The 24,840-nt window shown below is 41.4% G+C and overlaps 1 protein-coding gene across 1 annotated transcript; it reads left to right on the forward strand.

Annotated features, from left to right (window-relative positions):
* Positions 1–9,430: 9,430 nt before the first annotated feature.
* LOC311080351 (uncharacterized protein) lies at positions 9,431–10,014 on the forward strand. Its single transcript, XM_084110265.1, has 2 exons — positions 9,431–9,500; positions 9,727–10,014. The coding sequence occupies exons 1-2, from the start codon at positions 9,439–9,441 to the stop codon at positions 10,004–10,006; spliced, it is 342 nt and encodes a 113-aa protein (XP_083966391.1). The 5' UTR covers positions 9,431–9,438; the 3' UTR covers positions 10,007–10,014.
* The last annotated feature ends 14,826 nt before the right edge of the window (positions 10,015–24,840 follow it).

The raw sequence follows: 24,840 nt of genomic DNA on the forward strand, positions 1-24,840 counted from the left end.
CTATTGCGGAATTTCCAGCTCCTACCACTCGACGAGAGTTACGAAGGTTCTTGGGTATGGCTGGCTATTATCGCAGTTTCTGCAAAAATTTCTCAACAGTTGTTAATCCTCTCACTGCGTTGCTCAGCCCGTCTAAACCTTTTGAGTGGTCTGTGGAGTGTCAGTATGCTTTTGACTGTGTGAAGACTCTTTTATGTAATGCACCTGTTCTTGTTGCCCCTGACTGTACACACACGTTTAAGCTTGAAGTCGATGCAAGTGCCGTTGGTGCTGGAGCTGTTCTTCTTCAAGAAGATAGAAATGGTATAGATCATCCTGTTAGTTATTATTCTCGTAAGTTTAATAAGCATCAGCTTAATTATTCTACGATTGAGAAAGAAGCACTAGCTCTCTTGCTTGCGCTACAGCACTTTGAAGTTTATCTAGGTTCTAGCAATCTTCCCGTCATAGTGTTCACAGACCACAATCCTCTTGTGTTTTTATCTCGAATGTACAATCAAAATCAGCGTTTAATGCGCTGGGCGCTAGTGCTCCAAAATTATAATTTAGAGATAAAACATAAAAAGGGTGTTGAAAATGTTTTGGCGGATGCTCTTTCGAGAGTGTAAAATGTTCTTTGTTTAATTACTTCATTTTTATTTTATTTATTTTTTACAAACAGGTTTGTTCTCAAGGGTGGGAGTGTTACGTCCCTGAGTGGTTGTGCGTGCCTGTGTGTGTGTCTCTTTCTTTCTCTCTCTCTGTCGCGCTCTTAGGTTTGCTCCACCTCCTGTTTGCTGGAGGGCTATCGTTTGCTATCAGTGGCGTGACGTCACCTCCACCGCAGCCAATCGAGTTCCTCGGCAGCAGTTAAAAGGACGCTGAGAGAGAGCATGGACGCAACTTGTTTTCTGCCGTTTGGTTTTGTTGTTGCCTTGTATTTTCCTTTTTCGTTCAGGTTTGATTTTTGTTTGGCGTGTTACGGAAAGAGTATAGAGTTAAGAGGACAGTTTATACGTCACGTGACCTACATTACAAATACATAGGTAACTCGATCTGTATAGAACATCAGGTAAGGAAGTGAACGCCGACCTCTGTATGTTTTGTTTGTGAGACAGAGTAAGGAAGTTAGGGCGTGTGACGCCGAAGAGTTGTTGTCTTTTCTTTTCTTTTGTTTATTAGTTAGGTAAGAGGTTTAACTACGAGTTAGAATGAGTTTTGTTTTGTTACTTTCATTTCTTTGGCTTCACTACTAGCGTCCTCTCATTACTCTTGGTTTATTTATCTTTCTAGTATCTTTTTGATTTATAAGCCGCTTGTTGTTTGTTTTATTGTTTATATTAGTTCAATATTATTACTATTATTATTATCTTTTACTTTTGTATAGTTATTTCACTTATTATGTATAATAAATTATCTTTTTCCGCTTTATTTTGTTGCCATGTTGTCTTTTGCCACTTTAACCACACCAAATAGTGTCACGACTTCAATGTTTCCTCTTTTGACCTTGCAAATCATAAGAGTTTGTAACACTATACCAAATATAGTTTTCAAACTCAATGGTACCAGAAATTTCCATGGCTCCATGTGAGTCCTGGTGTTGAGGGTGTATTGTGCTTTTACTGCTCCAAAGCCTTTAACTCTGAGACATCACCTCTTGCCAAGAATGCTGATTCAGCATTAATTTCATCTGGGTTTAAAAATAGGAAAAAAGCCCTTGAGCGATTTACTGTGCATGAGAGATCTGATCTCATCTATGAAGATCGATCAGTACAGGTTCAGCTATCTAGTGTGAGTGTGAAACAGCAAGAGGAAGCAAGGGGATGTCTTCTCAAAATCATTGGTGCTGTGCAGATGTTGGCTAGGCAGGGCTTACTTTTTAGGGGCCATGAATGTGGTGAGGGAAATTTTGAACAGGTTCTGAAGTACAAATCAGAGGATGACCCTTCTCTAACCAAGTGGTTGACAGGTGGTAGAAAGGATGTATATACTTCAGCTATGGTTCAAAATGAAATCCTGACTTTGTTCAGCAGCGTGATCATACGCGAAGTAGTTGAAAATATCAGATCACTTCCACACCTGCAGTACTCAAAATGATGGATGGGACATGAGACGTGTCTGGAAAAGAGCAAGAGGCAGTGTGTTTGAGATATGTTGACAAGAATTTAGTCCCTCGTGAAGAATTTATTGGTCTTTATGAGGTTTCTTTGACAACAGGAGAAAATCTAGCAAAAGTAGTCATGGATGTTTTGCAGCACCTAAACTTGCCTATCACTGTGTTGCGTGGCCAAGCATACGATGGGGCCGCAAATATGGCTTGCAAATACAATGGAGCACAGGCCATTGTAAGAACAAATACAACCTCTGGCTCCCTATGTTCATTGTGCTGCCCGCTGTGTTAACCTAATTACACAGAGGTCCTGTACTGCCTCAATATTTATCCGGAATTCTCTGGATTGGGTCAATGAGTTGGGAGTGTTGTTTGGGCAGTCAGGGAAACTGAAGGGCATATTTAAGGGAATTGCAAGGTCTGAGAAGGGTGAGGATCATCTCCATCTCCCTCCTATTGCCTCTCCTCGTGTCCGTATCCCACCTCAGCGCTTCACAGGTAGTGCTCCTGCACATGTACATGTGTCCCCTTCTGACTACTACAGGACTGAATTCTACAAAGTTCTGGATGTTGCTGACATGCAGTTTAGAGAAAGATTTGAGCAGGAGGGAATGCAAATGTTAAGGCACCTGGAACAAGTTCTCTTAACTGGAAAGATACATGGTGTTGTCCAACAGTACCCAGAAATCAGTGGTGGAGGAAGTACTGAATCTCAGTACTTAAGTAAAAGTACAAATAACCAGAGACATATTTACTTTAGTAAAAGTAAAAGTACCACAATGAAAACCCTACTTAAGTAAAAAGTAAAAAGTACCTGATTTTAAATGTACTTTAAGTATTAAAAGTAAAAGTACTTGCATAATTTATTCTCTTAATGTCTATATTTTAATAATCAAAACAAAACAAACAAAAAAACAGTACAGGTTGTGGCATTTTAATTAAGTTAGTTTTGGGTTCATGTATTCTGGTTATCTTTCAGGGTGATCTGCTGAGTTAAAACATCATTAGCAAAACCAACAAAGAAGACTGGTTATACATCTTTAAAAGATTTATTTAACCGCAACACAGATATTTAATGTTAACTGCAGTACATTAACGAGTTTAACATTCTAACAATACAATTGTTAATTACCATATTTTTAAGGCAGTAAACATTTTTGATTCAGTGCATAAGTATTCATGTATTCTCTGCTCTGCTTATAGTACATCTATTTCATTTCATGTCACATCAACTCCATTTCATGTCTCCATTAACTATAAAACTTTCCTTAAACTTAATGTTAAACTTAACATCATCAGAATTTCAACTCCGTTTCTATTCTCCAAGTCTCAAAAAACAAAACAAAACCACCTGTGAACATTTGGAGCACTTTTTAAAAACTTCACATCACCAGTATTTTTTGTTGAGCTTCAAAAGGAGTTGGTTTTCAAAGTTCTCTGAACCAAGCCTGCCTCTTTTGGGGGTAAAAATCTGCCCTGCTGAGCTGAAGAGTCTCTCACAGGCTGCAGAGGCAGGCAACGGCGTATTTACCTTAAGCGACAATCTGTACACGGCAGGCACTGATTTGAGAACGGCCATGGTGACAGCTGTGCTGGCCAGGTATACATCCAGCTGCTTAGAGGTCTCTTGGATGTTGTCTTTCATGATGTCAAAGTAGTCCTCCTCCTCCTCCTGCTGCTCTGACTGGTTAGACTGCACAGGCTCCTGCTCCAACTGAGTCTTGATGTAGTTCATGCCTGTCCATTGGACCAAATAAAGGAAAGAAAGAAAAGACTACTGTATGCATCTCCTTAACCAGATATGATCATTAGGGTGAGTTATGGTCATTTTGCTCCTCAGTAACTATACAGTTTTATGCATTTGGGCACCCCTGATAATCCACATTTGTCAGCCATCAAACCTGATTGACCTGGAGATATTTTGTAAGGAGAAATGGTTTAAATACTTGAAGTCAGACATCAGGGATGTAGCTGTGGTTAGTGGAAAAATCTACAGGCTGTAATTTCAGGAAAAGGGGGCTCCAATCAATACTGATGATGAGTTTACTCCACTGGGACGCCTAAGCTTTTTCACCTGTCTGTCGTTGTAACTTGTTGTGATGCACATTACATTGTTAATGTTTATTCTATAAATTTTATTTTGGAACTGAAATGAAATGTGCAAAATATGTCAAGCTGCAGCTTCGAAAGCCCAGCAGATGATAAACTGAAATCCTAAATATTATCAGAGGCGCCCAATCCTCTGCATAAAACTGTAACAACACATTTTTGATTCTACTGTTAGGTCCTGCTCTTTGCCAGGCTTTCCATCTTGCAATTTAAAGAGCCAATGACTTACCCAGTTTCAGCAAGTCCTCATTGCTTGTCCAGGATGTCCGAAACTTCGGAAGTAAAATTGCAGCAGCGATGAGTTCTGGGTCGGAAAGCATGGATCCAAACCGTTGCTGTATTCCTTCTTGAAGGGCAAAGATCAGTGGCTCGCAGAACTTGGATGAGGTTAGGAGGCGATCAAGCTTCACAGTTAGGAGGGTAATAGTGGGCACCAGCCATCCCATATGGACATTCACCTCTGTCTGCATTATGTTCAGTGCCTTGGCGATTGGGCTCATGGTAGCAGCATATTCAGTCAAGAAGGCAAGCTCTGCAGGGCTGAACCTGTCACACAGCAATAGAAAAATCATACAAAATATCATATGGCGATAACATATGTAACATACAAAGATGACTAATGTTACAAAACATCACATTAGTTAATATTGCATAAGCAAATATTGGAAGATAAATGCTATTTGTATACGTTTATGCAAGACAATGTGTTTGGCAGCATAACACTTACATGGGGACTTTAAGTGCAATGCAAACTGCTCTGATGGCTCCTTCTCCACTGTCTTGAATGATTCTTAGCAATCGTTCCACTGAAAGAAAGAGGGAGTTCCACCTAGTGTCATTTGGGCGAATAAGTTGGAGCTTGCATTCCCTTTCAATCACCTCTGCAGCTGTGGTGGAGCGAGCACTCTTGTTCCACAGAGCTGTGCACTTTGCAAATGCTGCACGTGACATTTTTTTGTAGACCTGATCTGAGTTGGCTTTTGCAGCATCTACTGTTGAGATCAAGTTCAAAAGATGACATGCACAACGGTGATGCTTTGGAAGCTGATCTTCGGAATCACCATCCTCTTCATCCATGACACCTTGTATCTCAACACCCTCTATCTCCTCTTCCAGATCTTCAGCATTCTCACTGTCACTCACATCTTCCTCTCCCCCCCCAACCAAACTTTCTTCGTCACAACCATAAACCTTGAAGGCCTTGATGAAATTTGAAGCATTGTCAGTAGTGGTCCTGACAATCTTTTTGCAAATGTTGTATTCAGTATGGATTTCATTAAGGGCTCCAGCTAATACATCAAATGTATGGGATCCTTTAAGCCTTTTGCACGCAAGAGCAACTGAACATCTCTCTAGGCTGTCTGGCTCGATCCAGTGGGCGGTCACGCCAATAAAACTTTGACGAAAAGCTGTCCAGCAGTCTGTGGTAGTTGCGATGAATTCAATGTTCTGCATCACTTTCCTTACTCTGGCTTTCATTTCCTCTGCTGTTTTTTTTATTTTAACTCTGACCGTTGTTCTGGACATCACTGTGTAGTTTGGCATAGTATGCTGTATTAAATTTATAAATCCTGGTTGCTCCACAACTCCGAAGGGATGCAAACCCTGAACAACAAATTTGATGACTGCCTGGTCCATGCTCTTTTGTGAGGCTTTGGTGTCCTCTAGTTTCTGCTGCTTACTGTTTGACGCACTCTCACCAGCAGGCCAGCTTCCCTTCCTCCTAACTGTGGGTGCTGTCAGTTGAAGGTATCGGTTGAGGTGATGTTCATGCTTTCTCTGAAAATAAAAAGTAACGATATACTCTTGGTTAATTAATTAATTCCAACTCATTCAACCTAATGCTCCTATAATGATGGAGGTTACTGTCCAAAGTTTATTAGCAAAGTGCAATGTCCGTTCAAACATGCTATTCCTGTAGAAAATCCATAGGCCAGATTTAAAAGATAAGGAAGCATTCGATAATGAATACTCAATATTATATTACATTATAGTAAATGTGCAGTGAGCAGAATTGTTTTTTTTTAATAGATCAAAATGACAGCCATTCCTGTAATTTATAGCCTAGATAAGAAAAAAATCATAAACTGTTGATAAGAGCAAATATTGAAAATATGGCTAATTTAAAAACTGCACCTCTATGACTATATTCAGGGTGCGGGGGGGGGGGGGGGGGGTGGTGGTGTGTGGCTGTGGTTGTGGGATTTCCCCCTTTATGGTCTGTATCCCTGCCTCTGCTAAATTTCTCTCTATATGGCTCTGTAATCACCACTCTGCAGACTTGCTCAATGTCCCGCCCACAGCGCTATCTGATTGGTTACACCTCACGAGTAATAGCCTATCAACACTTGCGAGGCGGTTGCAGGTCCGCTGGGCAGTGTGAGAAGGGTCTGACTGCAGAGCCGCAGAGCCACAGTTTTACCCCAGCAGTTTCACCCCAGCAGTTTCACCCCAGCAGTTTTACCTCGCGCATGCGCAGTTTCATCACAACAGTTTTACCCGCAGAGTCCATGCAAGCAAATTATAAATAACAAAAATAACACTCAACAGTCCCGTCTCAGTCCTTTTCTGCTTTGAGGTATGTAGGCAATTTAAAGTCCAGATGAAAAAACAATGTCCCCAAAAAGAGAAAAAAGTATAAATCCACTGGTTCAAGGCCCCACAAAAACAGGTTATCCTCCAGCTGGAAAAAAGTCCCCAGAGTATAGTCCACCACATATATCCCAGACCAGAGCGTGCACATATGAAATGGCTCCAACATCTAATACACCATGTCTCTCTTCTCAGAGATCATTTTGGACAATTTACTCTGAGCTAGGTTAGCCAAAAAACCATGTCACCTCAACAAACACCTTTCAAAATGGCCGCCCCCTTTTTCCTTTATCCCTCGGCTCATCCTAATAAGAATCCTTAGAGCCGAACAAAAGTCCCCATGTATATGTATATATATATATGTATATATATATGTATATGTGTGTGTGTGTATATATATATATGTCTGTGTATATGTGTATATATGTGTATATATGTGTGTGTATATATATATACACACACACACACACACACACAAACATATATATACATACACATATATATATATATATATACATACATACATATATATATATATATATATATATATATATATATATATATATATATATATATATGTATGTATGTATATATATGTGTATGTATATATGTGTGTGTGTGTATATATATAATGTGTGTATATATATAATGTGTTATGAACAAAAGGATGCCACATCGTTTGATGGAAATGAAAATAATCAACCTACAGAGGATTGAATTCAAAGACACCCCGGAAATCTAAGTGAAAAAATGATGCAGCAGGCTTGTCAATTTTGCTGAAATTTTATTGCAGCAACTCAAAATGGTTCTCAGTAGTTTGTATGGCCCCCACGTGCTTGTATGCATGCCTGACAACGTCGGGACATGCTCCTACTGAGACGACGGATGGTGTCCTGGGGTATTTCCTCTCAGATCTGGACCAGCGCATCACTGAGCTCCTGGACAGTCTGAGGTGCAACCAGGTGATGTCAGATGGACCGAAACACAATGTCCCAGAGGTGTTCTATTGGATGTAGGTCAGGTGAGCGTGGTGGCCCTTCAATGGTATCATTCCTTCATCCTCCAGGAACTGCCTGCATGCTCTCGCCACATGAGGCCGGGCATTGTTGTGCACCAGGAGGAACCCAGGACCCACTGCACCAGCATAGGGTCTGACAATGGATCCAAGGATTTCATCCCAATACCTAATGGCAGTCAGGGTGCCATTGTCTAGCCTGCAGAGGTCTGTGCGTCCCTCCATGGATATGCCTCCCCAGACCCTCACTGACCCACCACCAAACCGGTCATGCTGAACGATGTTACAGGCAGCATAACATTCTCCACGGCTTCTCCAGACCCTTTCCTGTCTGTCACGTGCTCAGGGTGAACCTGCTCTCATTTGTGAAAACCACAGGGCACCAGTGGCGGACCTGCCAATTCTGGTGTTGAATGGGAAATGCCAATCGAGCTCCCTGGTGCTGGGCAGTGAGCACAGGGCCCACCAGAGGACGTCGGGCCCTCAGGCCACCCTCATGAAGTCTGTTTCTGATTGTTTGGTCAGAGACATTCACACCAGTGGCCTGCTGGAGGTCATTTTGTAGGGCTCTGGCAGTGCTCATCATGTTTCTCCTCGCACAAAGGAGCAGATACCGGTCCTGCTGATGGGTTAAGGACCTTCTACGGCCCTGTCCAGCTCTCCTAGAGTAGCTGTCTGTCTTCCTGGAATCTCCTCCATGCTCTTGAGACTATGCTGGGAGACACAGCAAACCTTCTGGCAATGGCACGTACTGATGAGCCATCCTGAAGGAGCTGGACTGCCTGTGCAACCTCTGTAGGGTCCAGGTATCGCCTCATGCTACCAGTAGTGACACTGACCCTAGCCAAATGCAAAACTGGTGAAAAACAGTCCGAAAAGATGAGTAGGGAAAAAATGTCATTGGCCTCCACCTGTAAAACCATTCCTGTTTTGGGGGTTGTCTCACTGTTGCCCATCTAGTGCACCTGCTGTTAATTTCATTAACACTAAAGCAGCTGAAACTGATTACCAACCCCCTCTGTTACTTAACTGACCAGATCAATATCCCAGGAGTTTAACTGACTTGATGCTATTCTCTGATTAAAAAGTGTTCCCTTTATTTTTTTGAGCAGTGTATATATATATATATATATATATATATATATATATATATATATATATCACAGTAATGGGTCACAGCCCATTACTCTGATCCACAGTGGAAACTTCAGTCGCATGCTTTGACTGTTACAAAGACAGAAGAGAGGCACTTCGCTGACGCTGTTGCAGAGCACTTTATGCAAGTAGCTAGAGAGTGGGACATCGAACACAAAGTTGTCTCACTGACCACGGATAGTGCACGCAACATGATTGCAGCGGCCAGGCAGCTCCCCTTTGAGCACATGCCGTGCATCGCACACAGTGTGCACCGAGCCGTCACGGTTTCTCTAACCAACAGCCCGTTTGACGGTGCATTGGCAAAATGCTGAAAAGTTGTGGGACATTTTAAGCATCACATCATCATCAGAGGAAAGAGTCACTCGCACAGGAAGTATCAACTAGATAGAATATTACCCTGGAAATGATCAAATGTGTTCAGCGGAATGCTGAACCTCTGAGAGATGCACTGGTCCTGCACACAACCAACGTCGCCATGCCAACAGATACTGAGCTGGAGAAACTGAAGAAGCTGGAGGCTGTGCTGGAGCACTGCAGGTCATTTATTGTCAATCCATGTCGGGTGTATATCTGTTTGTTTAATAATCAAAGTAAGTCTGTGTCAGAACAATAACGTTAATGATTGGGTGTGTGTTTATGTGTGTGCAGGCTATGGAATGTGTGAGTGTGGTGAGTGTGGTAACTGAGTGAGTGAGAGAACTCTGTGTGAATTACAATAGGCCTAACTAGTTCCCCACTAAAGTGCTTCTCTATATTATTGCAGGTATGTGTCTGAACTTCTGGGAGGAAAGAAGTTTGTGTCTTGCTCAGCGGTGCTGCCAGCGTTGTGTCATCTGTCGCGAGTGATGGAGGTCACTGAGGATGACACAGCTTACATGATCAAGTTCAAGGGAACCTTCGCAGCAGACATGGAGGGTCGCAAGGAGAAGACCAACATCACATGGCTGAGAGTTGCGACAGCACTTGACCCAAGTTCAGATTGCCATGCTTCATTCTTATTCATCCTCAGCATTGTGTTTCTCTTAGTGTGTTTGTTTTGTTAGGTTTCTTGCTTCTTTACTTTGTATTTTTTAATTTAGCACTGTAGATATAGGGGTATTGTTGCAATTTTGTTATACCTGCACCTGTACTTGTATTAAGTTGCATTTCATTTAATTTCATTTCAAGGTTAATCCCACCGGTAACAATAGTGACCGTAAAAAAATGTTTCATTTCTAAGGCTATAAAAATGTTACTGAATGATCTATCAATGCATTTCCAGCAGATATTGAAATAATAAAGGGTCTCAATGAAATATGTGCAGTGTCGCATGTTTACTGTAAATTGTCACATGACCAGAGCTGTTTACTTCCTGTTTGCGCCAAGAGAAGAGGATGGCAGCAAGAAAGCTCCCAAAGAAAAGGGTGGTAAAGTATGTTAACATAAAGATAGGACATAGATTTTTGGTACACATCATGTTTAAGGTGTCTAGTATTGATATATGCATTTGCAATTACTCAACTTTGTTTAATGTGGTCATAGAACTCACAAACATGTCAACGGCAACAATAGTGACCGGTGGGATAACCCATTGTATCTACTAATACACATAGGCTAACTGTTCTACCTTACTTTCTACCTAATTTTACACACAGACACACACACACACACACACACACACACACACACGATCACGTCTCTTCTGATGTCTGATCTCCACACACACACACACACACAGACACACACACAGAAACTCACACACACACACACACACACACACACACACACGGTCACGTCTCCTTTGATGTCTGTTCTCCACACACACACACACACACACGGTCACGTCTTCTCTGATGTCTGATCTCCACACACACACACACACACACAAACACACACACACACTCACACATGGTCACGTCTCCTTTGATGTCTGATCTCCACAGACACACAAAAACACAAAACACACACACACACACACACACAAACACACTGCAGGTCAAATAGACCTATATTCAATCTGTACAATGGTTGATACAACACAGTATCCCACCAGTCACAATTGTGACCGATCATAAAACACTTTTTCACACACTTTTCCATGAAAATTTCTAAAAATTATGATTGATTGTTTCAAAGGGATACTAAAGACACATGATTTGGATATTTTTGTGTCTGGGAAAAATTTGGGATTAAATAAGGACCTCAAGTGTCTGAGCAAACCTGACAGGGCTGAGGTGTGGGGTACGATCCGCACCTTGCTCCAGGAGATGGAGAGGGAGAGATCTGCACAGCCGGATAACCAAGTCACGCCTGAGCCTCCTACGAAGAAACCAACTCTCATGCTTGCACACGAGTCTTCGTCTGATGAAGAGGAGGACAGTATTGAGCAATGTCTGGAGCGCTACAAGGCAGAGCCTCTTACTGGCATGGATGACTGTCCCCAGTTCATTCCACACATGAAGAGGCACACAGTGAAATGGCCCGCCTTGCACGCAATCAGTACCTTCTGAAAGGTTGTTTTCACTGTCTGGGTGTGTTGTACAAAAGAGTACAACACACAACAAAGAGCTTCCCTGTTGTCTGAAAATGTCAGTTTGTCTGTTTGATTAATTGTCTCAAAGCAAAGAAGTAGTAGTAGGCTTACCTTTTATTGTTAACCATTACAGTTCATTCTTTCTGAAATAAGAGGATGGGTTGATGAGACTCTGGTGAATAAAGAGCAGTAGCCTGACTGCTAAGTTCAAAACAAACTTGAGAAAAAGAAAGTATTAAGCCATTGTTTAACTGCACTATAGGCTAAGTCCTAGTTTACCTTACATGTGCACTTTGTAATTTTATTTTGTATCGCTGTCACAGAGCTACCCTCTGCTCTTGTGACCCCTTGTTAGCCCTTCCAACAAACACATGTACACACACCCTGCACTTTGCTGGCTTGGGAGAACCTAAAATAAATACTTTAATGGCATTTAACGACCTCCATGTGTTATTCTGAAGAACAGTGAATGGTCCTTGTGACAAGTGGTGTCAGAAGTGGGATCGTTATGCCACCCAAGACCAGACAAGACCGGGTGGCGGTCACAGAGGCGCAGTTGGGAATGGATCAGGAGCCGCCCAGTTCTACGGAGGTACAAGAAACAGTGGCTGCCAGTAGGAGTGACGCAGTAACTACTCTTGCAGCGGGTCCGGCAGAGGGAATTGTCTCAGAGCTGGCCGGCCTGGTTAAAGTTCTCCTGCAGTCCCAAGCCGCCCGTGATGATCGAATGGAGCAAGTAATGGTGAAGCAGGACCAGCGTTGGCGAAATATGCAGCACCAATTTCAGCAAATACAACATCAGGTGATCCAGATCCAGGCTGAAGGGGACCAAAGGGAAGGTCAGGCCGCGTCTACAGCTGCAAGCCCAGTGCCAACCGGAGAAGGTATGTCATCAGGAAGCATCGAGCCAAGATTACATCCCTTGACAAGAGATGATGACATCGAGCAGTTCTTGACAACATTTGAAAGGATGGCCACTGCGTGCAGATGGCCTCAAGCCAATTGGGCAATCAGACTTGTTCCCCTGTTAACGGGTAAGGCACGTGGTGCCTATGTCGCCATGGATGGTAATGATGCGGAGGACTATGATAAAGTTAAGGAGGCGATACTTAAAAAGTATCAGATAAATGCAGAGATCTACCGACAAAGGTTTCGCTCATCAGAGATTCTGCCAGACGAGAACCCCCGTGAGCTTTATGTGCGATTGAAGGATCTCTTCTCAAAATGGGTGAAGCCAGAAAAGTGTACTATTCAGCAATTGTCCGAACTTATTATCTTGGAGCAATTTATGCGAATGATAAGCCCTGACATGGCAGTGTGGATTAAGGAACATGATCCAGCTACAGCAGAAGAAGCAGCCAAGCTTGCAGAGACGTACATGGCCGCACGCCGGGAGGCCCACCACAGCTTTGGAGGTCGAAGTCAAAGATGGCCAAGTAAGTCTGGGGGTGAGGGTGGTCATGGCCAAGGTAAAGTGAGTTTTGTGGGAAAGCAAGGGGATAGAACTAATAAGCAAGAAGTTAGATGTTACTATTGTGGGGAGATAGGACATACAAAGCCCAGTTGTCCATCCAGGAAAGTTAAACATTCTGCTTTCTGTGATGTTCCTTGCCCCTACCTACCACATACTTTGGCCCATGAGTCAGGACAGACATGCCCCACAGACATATTGACGCCAGTACTTGTGAATGGTCAGTCGGCTAAGGCCTTAGTGGATACAGGTAGTACTCAGACTTTAGTACATGACAGCTTGGTTCCTGAAGATGAATATATTACCCAGAATGCCATTAAAGTTTGCTGTGTACATGGAGAAGTTAAGGAGTATCCGATCGCAGAGATTTACCTAACAGTACAGGGGCAGACTTTTTTCTTGCAGGTGGCCGTAGCGTCTCAGTTGCCTCATGCAGTAGTATTAGGGAGAGATCTTCCCATTCTTTGTGATTTGGTACCCAAAGTTCAGCCTTGTTATGCAGTAACTCGAGCCCAGAGTGCTATAGCCAATTTCAATGAGATGCCTTTTGCTGGTGTTGACTTTGAGGTAGCCGTTGAGAAAAGACGCAAATCTAAAAAGGAAAGGCGTAAACGTAAGTTTGAGGGTAGTGTGAAAGAGCAGGTTGAGGAGCTGCCTTTGCCGGAATGCCCTCTTAGTATAAAAATCCCTGAAGACATAGCGGAAATGCAGAAAAATGATCCTACTTTGCAGGACTGGTTCCAGAAGGTATCTGTAGTAGATGGTGTTAGAAAGGAGGTTGGATCGTGTTTGATGGACGAAAAGTACATTGTGGAAAAAGGTATCCTCTATCAGGTGAAAGGGGAGGTTGAAGCATTGGTAGTTCCGGAATCAATGCGCCATACCGTTATGACTTTAGCGCACTCTGTTCCGTGGTCAGGACACTTAGGCAAGCATAAGACGTTAGCCAGGTTGTCAAGTCGGTTCAGTTGGCCTAAGATGTATACGGATATCACCGAGTTTATTCGTAGTTGTACAGAGTGTCAGATGACATCTGGAAGGAGAGTTGCACCGGCACATTTGTTACCATTGCCGGTCATTGACACACCCTTTAGTCGCCTGGGAATGGATATAGTGGGGCCCCTGGAAAGAAGTAAGAATGGAAATCGGTATATTTTAGTAATCTGTGATTATTCCACCAAATACCCGGAAGCTTTTCCCCTTAGAAACATCAAAGCTAGACAAGTAGCTAACTGTCTTGTACAGCTGTTTTCCAGAGTAGGGATTCCTGGCGAAATCTTAACAGATCAGGGTACAAATTTTATGTCTGTGCTGTTAAAACGGGTGTACCAACTGTTGGGAATCAGGGCCATTAAGACCACACCGTACCATCCCCAGACTGACGGCTTGGTTGAACGCTTCAACCAAACCCTCAAAAGCATGCTGCGCAAGTTTGTTTCCAAGTCAGGGTCTGACTGGGACCAATGGTTACCTTATCTGTTGTTTGCTTACAGAGAGGTGCCGCAAGCATCCACAGGTTTCTCCCCATTTGAACTTTTATATGGCCGGCAGGTGAGAGGACCGTTGGATCTGCTGAAAGAGCAGTGGGAGGGACCCAAAGATGGTATGTGCAGTGTGGTCCAGTACGTGGTCCAAATGAGGGAGCGTCTGGAAGAGATGACCTCATTAGCCCAGGAGAACATAAAAAGATCCCAGCAAACTCAGAAAGTCTGGTATGATAAGAGGGAAAGGGAGAGATCATTTGAGCCTGGCCAAAAAGTGCTGCTGCTGCTACCCACCAATGAGAACAAGTTGCTAGCTAAGTGGCATGGACCCTACGAGGTTTTGCGGAAAACTGGTAGAGTTACCTACGAGATCTCAATGCCAGAACGGGGTAAGAAAAAGCAAAACTTCCATGTTAATTTGTTGAAAGAATTCCACCACAGGAAAGAGACTGGGGCTGTGCAACTTTTCGTTCGGGTGGTCGGGGAGGAAGAGGAACCAACAGAGCAGTACTTTCCAACCAGCTCCACCCAACAAACTGTGGATATATCCCATCTAGAGCAACCCCAAAGAGACCAGGTAAAGCAGCTGTTGGATCCCAGTCTGTTCCAGGAGAAGCCTGGGTGTACCAATCTGGTACTACATGATGTCATCCTTAAGGAGACAACTCCCGCCCGCCAGAAGAGTTATCGAATTCCTGAACGCCTGGTGACAGTGCTTAAGGATGAACTAGATATTATGCTCTCCATGGGTGTGATTGAACCATCCCTTAGTGAGTGGTGTAGCCCCATTGTTCTAGTCCCCAAGAAAGATGGAACCCTTAGATTTTGCATTGACTTCAGACAATTGAACAGCCTGTCTAAGGTAGACCCTTATCCAATGCCAAGAATCGATGAATTGGTGGAAAGACTGGGCAGAGCCAAATACCTATCCACTGTGGACTTATGTAAGGGGTACTGGCAGGTCCCTTTAACTACCAGGGCCAAGGAACTGACAGCTTTTAAAACCCCATTTGGCCTATTTCTTTTCAGGGTTATGCCCTTTGGCCTGCAGGGGGCGCCAGCGACTTTCCAACGTTTAATGGACCAGATCCTGCAAGGTACCAGAGAGTTTGCTGCAGCATATCTAGATGACGTGGTCATCTTCAGTGAAACCTGGGAAGAACACTGTCAACATCTGCGGCAAGTCCTGGGGAGGATTAAGGCGGCCGGTCTTACCATTAACCCAAAGAAGTGTACGATAGCCAAGAGAGAGATCAGCTACTTGGGATTTGTCATTGGAGGAGGAGTCATTCGGCCACAGCAGGAGAAGATAGAGGCCATTCGAAGTTACCAACCCCCCACAACTAAGAAACAGGTGAGATCGTTTCTGGGCTTGTTGGGATGGTATCGCAGGTTTATACCTAACTTTTCTGCCAGGGCCTCTGTGCTTACAGATCTCACTAGAGCCACAGCGCCCAACAAGGTTGTCTGGACGGAGCAGGGTGAGCGAGCTTTCCAGGACTTAAGAGAGGCAGTATGTGGAGACTCTGTTCTGCTTAGCCCGGATTTCCAGAAACCTTTCATCCTGCAGACGGATGCCTCTGGTGTCGGACTGGGGGCGGTGTTACTGCAGGAAGTGGATGGAGATCGCAGGCCAGTGGCATTCTTGAGTCGAAAACTCTTCCCTCGAGAAACGCGCTATTCGACAGTGGAGCAGGAGTGCTTGGCCATTAAATGGGCCACTGATTCACTTCGGTACTATCTGCTGGGAAGACCCTTTGTGTTAGAAACTGACCATCGAGCTCTGCAATGGCTGGAGCGCATGAAAGACTCTAATGCCCGGATTACGAGATGGTCTCTTTCTCTACAGCCCTACCAGTTCACTGTAAAATACTGCCCGGGAGCTAGGAACAAGGTAGCTGACTTTTTGTCTCGGATTCCAGAGGAGGTACATACTAAACTGGGTTCTTTGACCCCGGTTCATGGAGGGGTGGAGCTTTGACACTTGTGACGACAGTAGTCGTCTGCAGAAGGAGGGAGAAGTGTCACAGAGCTACCCTCTGCTCTTGTGACCCCTTGTTAGCCCTTCCAACAAACACATGTACACACATTTGGTTTGTAAAAGACTCTTTATTTACCTTGAAGTACCAGCAACAGGAGAGATGGATTAGCCACAAAAATATATACCTACAACTATACTGTTGTGTTTCAGACTGGCCACCTGAGCACTAACTCAGAGGACATTTAAAGTTTGCTACAAACTGTTGATTATCGCATGGATCAGCATATATGGTGGCGGCCATCTTGATTTGAGTAAAAGACTGGAATGGACTTTTCTCATGCTTTTTATACCTGTACTGTGTTGCATCATGGGGAGTGGGAGATACCAAGTATGGTGGGAAAAGAGGGGGAATTGGTTTGATGTTATTGATGTTTATTTCCTCTAACTACTATTGAAGCTTATTTATTGAAGCTTGTACTGTTATTTAAATTTGTGTGGTGAAGGAACTGGTTACTTGATCACATACTATTGTTACTTGGAATGTATTACATGTTTATGGTCTTAATTACTTTCCCATGTGATTATTGCTGAGAAATGGTTGTACCCAGGTGTATAAATTCTCACAGAATTGAGTGATCAGGAGGGCTAAGACTGTTGGTAGTGAATGCAGTATCTGCTGAGTACTCTGATTGAAGGAACAGACCTGATACAAGGTTCTTGTGTTTTTATATTGAAGTTTTTTTTCCCTTTTTGAATTTTTCATGCCTTGGCACCTGTGAGCACCCTGCACTTTGCTGGCTTGGGAGAACCTAAAATAAATACTTTAATGGCATTTAACGACCTCCATGTGTTATTCTGAAGAACAGTGAATGGTCCTTGTGACAATCGCCCTGTTTTGAGCCCTTAGAAAGGGCTGTTGAAGGGGCTGTTTGTGTGACAAAGTATTTTTTTCACCCTTTTATTGATGGACAGTGTTACATTAATCACAGATTAATCACAGAAATAATGTGGAATTAATTAGTTAATTATTTTAATCGATTGACAACACTAATAAAAAGATAATCAAACATTTAAAAACATACAGGGTGTTTTTTTTTTGATAATTTTTGATAGTTTTTTATGGTTTTCATTTGATAGTTAAAAGATTAAAGATTTATCACGTCACTCTTTTTACGTCAATGCAAAACTTGGGCTTGTGTTTTAAACCTGTACCACTCCTTTACATATGCAAAACAACCAAACAAACAAAAAAACCTGTTATAACCTTGTAACCCAGCACCAAGCCTCTTTAATTGTCATTCTCTTGCTTGCTTTATCTGTGGAACACTCAGTTCTTCGAATTAATAAGGACACAACACCTAATAGCCTACAGGAATAATGAAACTCCTTCAAAATGTTAATACATTTCTTCTCGTGTTGGCTGGCCTCTCAATAACTGGGTACGTAGTTACTTTGTCATTTGTAGCTGGCTTACTGTTACCTTTAGTGTTTGGATCTTAAATGAATAAACTACAACATATCAGTAATTAAACTATTTAGGAGTTTAAGTGTCATTTTAATTTAGACTGATAAAAAAAAAAAAAAAAACTGTTCCAATTAACAGCAGTCTTTGTGGACTAAACTGTGGAAATTATCGGTTTTCATATTTTAAAATACATAAAAATATTTAAAATAATTACAAACTACTATACTTTGCTTTGTTGATATACACAAAAAGGACCATCTGGCCATAATTGTATTAGCTTTTTGACACACTGCATGTACACAAAGGTCAAGTCCTGGTTGAAATCTGCAGACCCAGTATTACAGTTTATTTTTATTTATTTTTAATATATTTAAAGTTATTAATTCAAGTGTTATTGTTAACATGATATATGATAAAATACTATTCTTAAAGATGAATATTTTTAATAATTTTTCATTAGTATTTGAAATTTCACATGTCCGTGTTGACCAACATGACATTTGCATCTAAAATATCACCAAATAAGTTGTTTTTTATAAAACATTTATTATTTTCAGGATTATATGTGTGTCCCTTTTTACATAAGATATATTTATTCAAAATAAACCTTATTTTTTTTGTAAATATTTTATGATTTGTGTGCGTCCCTCAGTTTGACTTACCACCCCGTCACACTAACTTGTTTTAGCTATAAATCATGGACTGTTGATTTAAATGACATCACAAAGCGGAAGTGCTATCATTTGAGCCTTGTAGCCACCAAGAACAAAAGCAGGCAAGTACTGACATTCTTTTACAGTTGTTATTTGTTCCTTTTTCATATTAGGCAGGTTCCGTCAAGTTCAAATCAACCACCCCGTCACGCAAAATAAAGAGGGAAAACTGATTTTTATAAAAAAAAAAAAAAAATTGTATTAATGCAAAGAAAATTGTATTTCAGATTGAATGCATGTATGCTAGGTGAGGAACTTGACCACATGGAAGATCTGTGGCCATTTTGGGATGAAATTTACCACCCCGTCACATACCACCCCGTAACATGTTTTATTGTGACGGTGGTAAGGGATGTGATGGGGTGGTTCTGCTTCCCATTTGAATGTGAGGATGTGTGAAATCAAGGATTCTAAGATAGGCTAATCAAAATTTTGTTTTACTGTTAACTTAATCCTGTTAAGTTATCGCATTAATTATCACGGACGTATCGCCTGCGATAATTAATGTGATATGGCTCAGCTTGTCAGTGAACTCTGTGTAGTAAATGCTGCTCCATCTGAAAGCAGGTGATGGCGATTTACTACTAATCAAGGAACCGGCCTTACTGACGAGATGCGCATAACAATGTCATGCGATATATCGCCCAGCCCTAAGTAATAGTAATTCAAAGTTTTACTCAAGTACAAGATAATACTAAATTTCTAAATGTACTTAGTATCAAAGGTTAAAAAAAATTGGACCATAGACTTTTATTTATGAAATGTAGTGCAGTAAAAAGTACGACATTATGCTTTGGAATGTAGTGAAGTAAAAGTTTTCCAAAGAAAAACACTCTGATAAAGTAAAAATACTTCACTACTGTACACCTGTACACTTTACTTTACAAAGTAAAAAGTAATTTTTCAACTACATGTCAACTAACTCACAGTTGAGTATTAGTAGACTGTAGTACAGTGTTAGTAGACTGTTAGATCAGGGTACGGGTTAGTAAAAGTTAGTAAAACTACTAAAAAAAGTAGTTGTAAAAGTAAAAGACCAATAAATTGTTAGCAGTTATTAAGCAGACAGTCTACTAATACTAATATGATGCTCTTTTCAGTTTTTCAGAGCATGACCAAAGTTTTCCATTAAATCTCTAATTATTATGTTATATAATTATAATGTTTCCCCTCCCTCAGTTTTATAAAGTTTAAAACCAACAGATCATATATAGTGAAACACTTTGTCCATACCACCCTGTCACAGTGAACCACTCCGTGACATCAGTTACCACCCCGTCACGGGGTCATTTTTGTAAAAATTTTAGGGAAAGGAAATACAATTTTGCATAAATGAATGTTGAATGATGTTCTTGTTGTGTGGACTAATCAAATAAATGTAACTTTATTTGTATTTTTTAAGTGAATTAGTTTTTTCAGTACAAACAATGAGGCCATTGAAATGTCGAATTCATATTTCAAGATTAAAAAACTAAGAAAAAAAATAATGGATTAAATTACAGACTTTCGGTTGATGGTTTACAAAAAAGGGACAATTTACTATTAGGAAAACATTAGATTTTAAAAATATATTTCTTGTTTTACTACTCTAATGGCATACATATTGTCCGTGACGGGGTGGTACAAGAAAGACTCCCATGCCTGAATAAAAAGGATAATATTATTAAGGATTTTGTGCCTGAGGTGGAAAAATAATTTTTTTTGGAAGATTAACATATCTTTAAAGGTGTAAGTTTTTCAAAAATAAGTTTGTTCTTAATGAAAATTTGGAAAATTGCAAAGTGGAAATGGCACCCGTTTCGTAGAATGACTCGTATACTTTTTTGCCCTTGGTCCAGACCACAGATGTGAAAACACCCTAAATTATCATTACATATTTCCCTTTAAAGCTACACTGTGTAATTTTTTAAGTTGATTCTTAGCAAAAAACACTTTGTTCTTGAAAAATGATATGTGCTCATTAATGTGTAATTACTTCTACCAACTAATCAAGTGTTCTCGTAAGCGTAGAATCTGCCATTTAGAATACATACGAGCGAGTCGCTCGAATGGCGGCAGCCATGTTGCGCCTCCATCTTGAAAATACATTAGCCAAAGAGGGACATACCTGGAAATTCAAGCTTCGCCTTTCGCGTTTTTACACTCAGTGGCACCGTGACGAATGCGAGGGGGAGAATACTCGCGACTGCCGGCAGATTTGAAATAATATGGCCACCGTAGGAGTTAAAACGCCCTCGGAATGGGAGGGGCTAGAAAGTAATATTCAGTTGGTAGTCATAAACAATTTCACCACTAGATGGGAGAAAATCCTAGTGTAGCTTTAAAAATAAATATTTATCATTAAAATAATCATAAAAAATTTTTTTAATCAACTTAAAGGTCTATTTTTCTTAGTGTCTTAAGCATGTTTTTTTTTTTTTTCTTAAACAAAATTAAGATGTTAGAGAGAATGTTACGCGTTACGCAAACGCGAGATTCGAGCCGTTACAATATATTTGTCTTTCATCCCTCTAGAAGAAAGTCAACAGGTGCGAGGCTGAAACAGCCGACAGCGCATCATGCCTCGCACCCACACAGAATCTTTATTGCAGAGTAGACTCGTAATCTACGCGCTGCCTCTGCAAACGCGAGATCTGAGCCACTAGATTCTATATTGCAATGCAGACCTTTATTTGGGACAATTCTTATGGGACAAACAACACCAAATAGGACAGACATTTTAACACAGAGCGCTTGCTGAAGAGCAAAAAGCTAACTCTGTTGTGTGCCGGCGTCCCTTTAGCTTCCGTGTATGCCGTCACATGTTACGTAATGACGCAGCACCAATCAGGATTGGATTATTATTATTTTTATTTTTATTTTTATTAATATTATTTATGATAAATATTACATCACATAATAATAAAATAATAATAATAATAAAATAAAAATATAGCTGCGAGCAGCGATTGCGGGCCCAAGCCGGTGGCACCGCCAACCTGGTGGCGGTGTCACCGGCTTGGGCCCTCCATCGCTGCTCGCAGCTATATTTATATATATATATATATATATATATATATATATACCAAAATATCTGACTTCCTGTTGGTCGGAGCTAATGACTGTAAATTAGAAAGTTGTCCGACTCAATGAAACCAATATACGTACTGATTTTTTTAACTGTGGGTAAAACTAACCCCCCCACTTTTGTCAAAAGCATGTTGAAAGTGACACACTTCCTGCTGCCAGTTGGTGGCGCTATAACTTTGACTCACAATAGTTACATCCATCTGATCGGCCTCTTACCACGAATACACTGCTGAAGTTTCATCAAGATCAGTTAATGTATGCAGAAGTTATAACACTTCGTGTCTCTCTTTTCTCGCCATAAATTCGTTTCCTCGCCACGGCCAAACCGTTCAAGATATCAAAAATCCGTCCGCAATTTAGCATCCTCAATGTCTTGACTTCATGCACTCCGAGTTTGGTGGGGATGGGATGAATTCTCTAGGAGGAGTAGTTCACATTCCACAGCAAGCGTTTTCCAAACAACTCATAATAGCCAACTTCCTGTTGGGCTGGCGTGAAACTTGACGGAGGGAAAGTTGTTCGGCCCGATGAGATCTATATGTGTACCGAGTTTCATATTAATTCATGAAAGCGTGTTTGATATATGGACCAAGTTTTCAGACCCCGTTCAAGGGGGCGCTGTTGAGCCCCCCTCACCACGCCCGTTTCTGAAACTTTGCACATGTCTACTGGCTAATAAATGTGATGTGTCTGTCGAGTTTCATGCATTTTCAAGCATGTGAAGAGTCTCAAAAGCATCCGAAAAGATTATTGAAGTTTGATGCGTTGCCACGGCAACAGTATCTAAGATATCAATAATCCTTTCACAGGCCTACATCTGCCGTGTGTCTACATTATACACATAAAGTTTGAAGCAAATCGGGTAAAAATAAGAGGGTGATTTCAAAGCATTTTTAAAGTGACACACTTCCTGTTGCCAGTTGGTGGCGCTATAACTTTGACTCACAAAGGTCATATCCATGTGATCGGCCTATTACAACGAACACACTGCTGAAGTTTCATCAAGATCAGTTAATGTATGCAGAAGTTATAACACACTTCCTGTTTCTATTTTCTCGCCATAAATTCGTTTCCTCGCCACGGCCAAACCGTTCGAGATATCAAAAATCCGTCCGCAATTTATCATCCTCAATGTCTTGACTTCATGCACACTGAGTTTGGAGGTGAATGGATGAATTTCCTAGGAGGAGTACATCAAATTCCACAGCACGCGTTTCTCAAACAACCCATAATAGTTGACTTCCTGTTGGGCTGGCGTAAAAAGTAAAAGTACGAAAGTTGTTCAGCTCGATGAGGTCTATATGTGTACTGAGTTTCATATTATTACATGCAAGCGTGTCTGATTTATGGACCAAGTTTTCGGACCTCGTTCAAGGGGGCGCTGTTGAGCCCCCCTGCCACGCCCGGGTACCAGCTTCAGCCCGGCCCTGATGGCCGCGGATTCTGACCTGTGTGCAAAGTTTCAAGAGTTTTTGAGCATGTTAAGGGCCCCAAAAGTGCCCGAAAGGTTGACAGAAAAATAAGTCACCGGCTTGGGCCCTCCATCGCTGCTCGCAGCTATATTTATATATATATATATATGTATATATATATATATATATATATATATATATATATATATATATATATCGGACAAGTAATATTCTCTGTCTTGTCACTTTAAAATATTTATATAAAATTCAGAGGCCGATTTTGCAAATAAATCCACATTCAAACCAAAATATCTGACTTCCTGTTGGTCAGAGCTAATGACTGTAAATTAGAAAGTTGTCCGGCTCGATGAGAACAATAAACGTACTGATTTTTGTAACTGTTGGTAAAACTAACCCCCCCACTTTTGTCAAAAGCATGTTGAAAGTGACACACTTCCTCCTACCAGTTGGTGGCGCTATAACTTTGACTCACAATAGTTACATCCATCTGAGCGGCATTTTACCACGAATACACTGCTGAAGTTTCATCAAGATCAGTTAATGTATGCAGAAGTTATAACACTTCGTGTCTCTCTTTTCTCGACATAAATTCGTTTCCTTGCCACGGCCAAACCGTTCGAGATATCAAAAATCAGTCCGCAATTTAGCATCCTCAATGTCTTGACTTCTTGCACACCGAGTTTGGTGGATATGGGATGAATTCTCTAGGAGGAGTACTTCACATTCCACAGCAAGCATTTTCCAAACAACCCATAATAGCCGACTTCCTGTTGGGCTGGCGTGAAACTTGACAGAGGGAAAGTTGTTCGGCCCGATGAGATCTATATGTGTACCGAGTTTCATATTAATTCATGCAAGCGTGTTTGATATATGGACCAAGTTTTCAGACCTCTTTCAAGGGGGCGCTGTCGAGCCCCCCTGCCACGCCCGTTTCTGAAACTTTTCACATGTCTACTGGCTAATAAGTGTTATGTGTCTGTCGAGTTTCATCCAATTTCAAGCATGCTAAGAGTCTCAAACGCATCTGAAATGAATATTAAAGTTTGATGCGTTGCCACGGCAACAGTATCTAAGATATCAATAGTCCTTTCACAGGTCTACATCTGCCGAGTGTTTACATTATACACATAAAGTTTGAAGCAAATCGGGTAAAAATAAGAGAGTGATTTCAAAGCATTTTGAAAGTGACAAACTTCCTGTTGCCAGTTGGTGGCGCTATAACTTTGACTCACAAAAGTCACATCCATGTGATCGGCCTCATACAACAAACACACTGCGGAAGTTTCATCAAGATCAGTTAATGTATGCAGAAGTTATAACACACTTCCTGTGTCCCATTATTCGCCATAAATTTGTTTTCTCCCCGCGGCCAAACCGTTTGAGATATAAAAAATCCGTCCGCAATTTAGCATCCTCAATGTCTTGTCTTCATGCTGACCGAGTTTGGTTGCGATTGGACGAATTTTCTAGGAGGAGTACATCATATATATATGCCAGTTGGTGGCGCTATAACTTTGACTCACAATAGTTACATCCATCTGATCGGCCTCTTACCACGAACACACTGCTGAAGCTTCATCAAGATCAGTTAACGTATGCAGAAGTTATATTACTTCGTGTTTCTCTTTTCTCGCCATTGTTTCCTCGCCACGGCCAAACCGTTCGAGATATCAAAAATCCGTCCGGAATTTATCATCCTCAATGTCTTGACTTCATGCTGACCGAGTTTGGAGGCGATTGGATGAATTC

Source organism: Abramis brama (genome assembly GCF_963993115.1).
Source record: "Abramis brama genome assembly, chromosome: 3".
NCBI classification, from domain to species: Eukaryota; Metazoa; Chordata; class Actinopteri; order Cypriniformes; family Leuciscidae; genus Abramis; species Abramis brama.

Bases quoted from the DNA above. Each gene is read 5' to 3' on its own strand.
- LOC311080351 (XM_084110265.1), top strand. From the start codon at position 9,439: ATGCCAACAGATACTGAGCTGGAGAAACTGAAGAAGCTGGAGGCTGTG. The intron at 9,501-9,726 runs GTCATTTATTGT...ATATTATTGCAG, and splicing joins GCTGTGCTGGAGCACTGCAG to GTATGTGTCTGAACTTCTGG.